Source organism: Chlorella variabilis (assembly GCF_000147415.1).
Source record: "Chlorella variabilis unplaced genomic scaffold CHLNCscaffold_29, whole genome shotgun sequence".
Taxonomy (NCBI): Eukaryota; Viridiplantae; Chlorophyta; class Trebouxiophyceae; order Chlorellales; family Chlorellaceae; genus Chlorella; species Chlorella variabilis.
The window spans coordinates 176,976-182,087 of NW_005435059.1; the positions used below are offsets into that span (position 1 = coordinate 176,976).

Below are 5,112 nucleotides of genomic sequence, written 5' to 3' on the forward strand. Positions count from 1 at the left end.
CCCCACCACCAGCCACCGCACTCGCTGCCGCAGCAGCACACGCCGGGCATGCAGATACCGGCGGCCTCGGCGGCGGCGCGGCAGCAGGAGGCGGCGGGCGCGGAGCAGCAGGCGGCGGCGGGCGCCGCGGCGGTGGCGGCGGCCGCCAGCCCCTGGGCGGCGGCCGCGGCGCACGCGGCGGCGCTAGCGGCCATGCAGGCGCGGTACGGTTCCTCCTACCAGCAGTACAACGTGGCGCACAGCCTGCAAAACATTGTGGGCCCGGGCGCGGCAGGCGGTATGGGCGGGCAGCTGGCCGGAAGCTACGGCGCGGCCGCCATGCAGACCACACCCGTGGCGCAGGTGGGACGCGGCGCCCGGGCCGGCCTTCTCCTCCCGTCCTCGCTGCCGCTGGGCTGGGACTGTTGCCAGCTGGCAGCCAACGGTTTCCTGTGCTGTGCCACCGCTGCTTGCGTGCTCCCTGATGCCCAGGCTGCTACACTGCCAACGCAGCCTCCCCTGCCCTGCCCTGCCCTGCCCTGCCCGCCTCCCCTCTCCCTCTCCTTGCCCTCGCCCGCCCGCAGTCCCTGAGCAGCAGCTACGCGCCGCTGCTGAGCCCCCCCAGCCGCTCCTTCCACACGCAGCTGCGGTACGCCGACTACAGCGGCAGCCTGGTGCAGGTGGGTCCCACCTCCCACCTCCCACCTCCCTCCTCCCTGCGCCGCACGCTGGCTGGCCCCAGGGCTGCCCCCAGGGCGGCCGGGGCGGCCTCGTGCCCATCCGGCTGCTCGCGCCGAGTGCTGCCACGTGCCCTGCCACGGACTGCTGGGGTTGGGGCAGGGCTGCCTCCCGGCAGGGCTGCCTCCCTGCCCTGGAGTGCGCAGTGAACTTCCACCCCTTTTGGACACACACACACGCGCACACACACACACACATCCCGTGCCGCGCCCCTCCCCCTGTGGCGCAGCAGCAGAGCCTGGACAGCCTGCACGGAGTGATGCCGCTGCTGCAGGTGCGTCCGCCTGGCTGGCGCCCGGCTGGCGCCCCGCTGGCGCCCCGCTGGCGCCCTGCCTGCCGGGTTGACCGAAGGGTTGCCAGGGGGGTGTCTTGGTGTGTCTTGCGTGTGCCGCCGTTTCATCTTGGCCCTGCCTGGTTGCTGGATGGGTGTCTGGCGTTGCCCACCAGTGTGTCCCCTTTCCTTTCCACCCCGCCGCCTTGCGTGTGTGCGTGCAGACCCCCACCTCTGCCAGCCAGCAGCAGCAGCCCTTCTCCCCGAGCAGCTTCCAGCCCAGCAGCGTCAGCACCTACCACGCCGCCCTGGCAGCCGCCCAGGCAGCCCTGCAGCAGCAGCAGCAGCAGCAGCAGCAGCAGCAGCAGCAGCTGCACCACGCCCATCTGCAGGCGCAGGCGCAGGCGCAGCAGCCGCCGCTCAGCCCCTACAGCCAGCAGGCGGCGGCGGCGGCGGGCCTGGGCACCAGCTGGCGACCCATGTGGCGCCAGCAGCAGCAGCAGCAACAGGCGATGAGCTTGTCTGGCTTCGCGCTGGCGCACGCCGGCGGCGCGGCCGCGGCCGGCGACGGCACGGGCGCCGCGGGCGCGGCGCCGCCGGCCGCCGGCGGCGCGGCCGGCGCGCCCCGCGGCGCGCTGCCGGCGGGCATGCTGCGCAGCGCGCTGCAGGGCGTGGCGGCGGCGGCCACGGCGGCTGCGGCGGGCGCCAGCCGCTGGACGTCGATGGATGGCAGCAGCGCGGGCGGCACGCCGCCGCTGGCGGGCATGCCCTCGGCCGAGGAGGTGCCCCACCCAGCCGACTTCGACCCACTGTGGAGGTGAGGCGCGGGCTGTGGTGCTGTGTGGGGGGCGGATGGCAGTGGTGGTGGCTGTTGGTGTGGTATCTCAGCAGGATCTCACATTGTGCAATTCTGTGTGAGTGGGCTGGTGGGCACGCAGCTGCGGCCAGCCTGGCGGAGCGGTAGCCAGCTGCTGCAGCCGGGTTACAGCGGGTGTGGCTGCTGAGCGGGGCGAACGACGTGGGGCGGCGGCCTGCCGCCGCGCACGGCGCCCGGCCTCGCGCCTGCCCATGCGCCTGCATGCCGTGCCCGAGTGTCGACGCCGCCTCCTGTGCCGGCCTGCTGCAGCGATGCGCTACTGGAGGAGGAGCAGCAGGATGGGCTGCAGCAGCAGCAGCAGCAGCAGCAGCAGGGCGGGCAGCAGCAGCAACAGGTGCAGCAGCAGCACGACCAGGCGCCGGTGGCCAAGCGGCAGCACATGCAGGCGCCGGAGCAGCAGGCGGCGGCGGCGCACCGGCGCGAGCTGTCCCTCAGCTCGCTGCTGCCGGCAGCGCCGGCGCAGCAGCAGCAGCAGGCGCAGCTGCAGCATGCGCAGCAGCTGCAGCACTACCAGGCGCTCAGTACCAGCAGCTTGCAGCACCCGCCGCACCTGCAGCAGCAGCAGCAGCAGCAGCAGCAGCAGCAGGAGCAGCAGGTGCAGCAGCCCCCACTGCAGCCACCAGGCCTGGGCGCCGCCATCTTTGGCAGCGGCAGCCCCCCGAGCGACCCGCTTGCACTGGCCGCGCAGTGCCTGCCGCAGCTGGCAGCCCTCCAGCAGCAGCAGCAGGCGGCGGGGCAGCGCCCCGGCCAGGGGCAGCAGCACTCCCAGCTGCAGGCGCAGCAGCACGCCCAGCAGCAGGCGCAGGCGCAGCAGGCGCAGGCGCAGCAGCAAGCGCTCAGCAGCATCATGCTCTCGGCGTTTGGCCAGGTGGCCGCCGCCGCCGAGGCAGGCAACAGCAGCAGCAGCGCCGGCGACGGCACGCACCAGCAGCTGCTGCTGATCCAGGAGGCGCTGTCGCTGGGCGGGCAGCACAGCCTGTCGGCACTGGGAGCACAGCACAGCCTGTCGGCGCTAGGCCCGCAGCACAGCCTGTCGGCACTGGGACCGCAGCACAGCCTGTCCTCTCTGGGCGCGCAGCACAGCCTGTCGTCCTTGGGGGCGCAGCACAGCACCGGGCTGACAGACGGGTGGGTGCCTCGGCCTGCCTGTTTGCTGGCGCCGCACAGGGTGTCGCGGATTGTCTGGTGTGGGGCGGCTGCCTGCGCGGCTGCAGGGCAGCCGGCACACCTTGCCTTTCAACCTTGCGAGGTGTGGCCTCTGCTGCAGCTGAACAGCCATTTTGTCCCCCTTCTTTCGACTTCCTGCCTGCTACCTGAATGCAGGTTTGCTAGCTACACCCTGCAAGATGCCCCGTCTACTGCGGTGTCGGCAGCAGTCGCCGTGGCGGCAGCGGCCGCGCTGGCGCAGCACCAGCAGCAGCAGGCGCAGCTGCAGCCGCCGCTGCTGCCGCACCAGCACCAGCACCCGCAGGCGCCGATGCAGCGCCAGCAGGGATTCTTTTCCGCAAGGACAGAGTGATGAGTGACGGGCCTTGCCGCCTCCTGTGTCCTTTGCCTCGTTGGCGCACACACCTGTGTACCTCACACACACACGCACCTCACCCAGCGCTGTAAGTTACACGGTTGCCACCACATGGGCCCCAATTGCGAGCATGCGAGCAAGAAAACTGTGGGTGGAATGGAAAGTGGGAGTCGGAAGGAAGGCAGGTAGGCATGTCCTGGGCGAGAGGTCAGCAAGCGAAAAAGAAAGAACAGCAGTGCCGAGAGAGCCTGCCGGTGTTGAAGGACCACTCCTGCCAACTGTGGGCGGTGCTTCAAACACCCGGCGGGGCGTATTGTAGTTGACCAGCGGGCCAAATGTTGGCCGATCAAATGCCGGGCCGCGCAATGGCGCGGCGGTCAGGCGAGCGCCGCCGCGCCCTCCACCTCAGGCCACTCCCCTTCATCTAGCCCCTCCCCCTCCTCCTCCTCCTCCTCCTCTGCTGCTGCCTGCGGCTCGGGCGGAAGCGCCCTGCTGACAAATAGGCGGCCGTGGTGGATGGCGCACAGGTGGCCGCTGAACTCAACGGGGGCCCACCTGCAGCAGAGGGGCGCAGCGAGCAGGGCAGCAAGCGGCAGCGCATGAGCGGCGAGGCGAGGAGGCGCCTCCCGCCCGCAGCGCGGAGCGGGGAGCGGGGCCAGCCCACAGAAAGCCAGCGCTGACTGCCCACAAGCCCCAAACCACGGCCGCTGCCGCTCGCTCGCCGGCGCAGCCGCAGGCGCAGGCGGGGAGCCGCGGCTGGCTTGCCGGCAGGCGCAGCGTGCAGCGCAGCGTGCAGCCCCGGCAGCCACCCCGGCCGCCCGCCCCGGCCTCCCCCCCCCCGTCTCCCCGGCACCCCCGCCGCCTCACCCTGCGCGCGTCCACCGCCCGCCCTGCCGGGCGTCGTACTCCCACACGCCGCGCTGCCGCGAGAAGAGGCCCGAGCGCTCCACGGCGCCCACGGCCAGGAGCTGGTGCGGGGTAGCCGCCACCGCGCACTGCACGTCGTCGCCCAGCGGCTGGGGCAGCAGCCTGCGGGGGGGAAGAGGCAAGGGCGCAGAGGTGGGTGCAGAGGTCGGCGCAGCGAGGTCCGCGCAGGGGCTGGCAAGCCTGGGCCAAAGCTGAGGGGAGAAGCGGCGCGGGGACGCAGCCCGCCACGCAGGCCACCCGCAGCGGCGGCAGCAGCAGCAGCAGGCACTCGGCAACAGCCTCCGCCGCCCGCCCCGCCCCACGCACCCGCGCCGCTGCCAGCCGCTGCTGGCCGCGTACGACCACAGCTGCACCGCGCGCGGCGCGCCGCCGCCGCCGTCCGCGCCGCCGCCGCCGCCGCCGCCATAGCAGGCCGCCTCGCTGCTGCCGATGCTGCTGCCGCCGCCGCCGCCGCCTGACCAGACGTAGATGGCTGGCTCTCCCTCCTCCTCTGCGCTGAGAGCCAGCGCTGTGAGGTGCCTGCCCAGCAGCGCCGCCGGCACATCCTCCTCCTGCTGCCACTCGGGGGCGCTGCTGCCGTCTGCAGGCCGGCGTGGGGAGGGCGGGGCAGGGAGGCCGGGGGCCTTGCCGTCAGCGGGACGGGGCGGGCGCGGGCGCCGGCCGGAGGGCGGGCAGGCAGAGACAGGGCAAGCAGGCGGGAGCCATGGGCCCACGGGGAGCTATATAGTGTGTGTGGCATGCGGCAGGCAGGGACAGGCAGGGGCAAGGCAGCAGGAAGGATGGGAGGGAGCGGGGAGG

The 5,112-nt window shown here is 73.1% G+C and overlaps 1 protein-coding gene across 1 annotated transcript; it reads left to right on the forward strand.

Annotated features, from left to right (window-relative positions):
* Positions 1-48: 48 nt before the first annotated feature.
* CHLNCDRAFT_140158 (expressed protein) lies at positions 49-3,384 on the forward strand (the record flags this gene model as incomplete). The annotated part of the gene is made up of 6 exons (XM_005843481.1): positions 49-342; positions 564-659; positions 947-991; positions 1,213-1,805; positions 2,115-2,993; positions 3,189-3,384. 6 exons carry the CDS (start codon positions 49-51, stop codon positions 3,382-3,384), a joined length of 2,103 nt encoding a protein of 700 aa, XP_005843543.1.
* Positions 3,385-5,112: the final 1,728 nt, after the last annotated feature.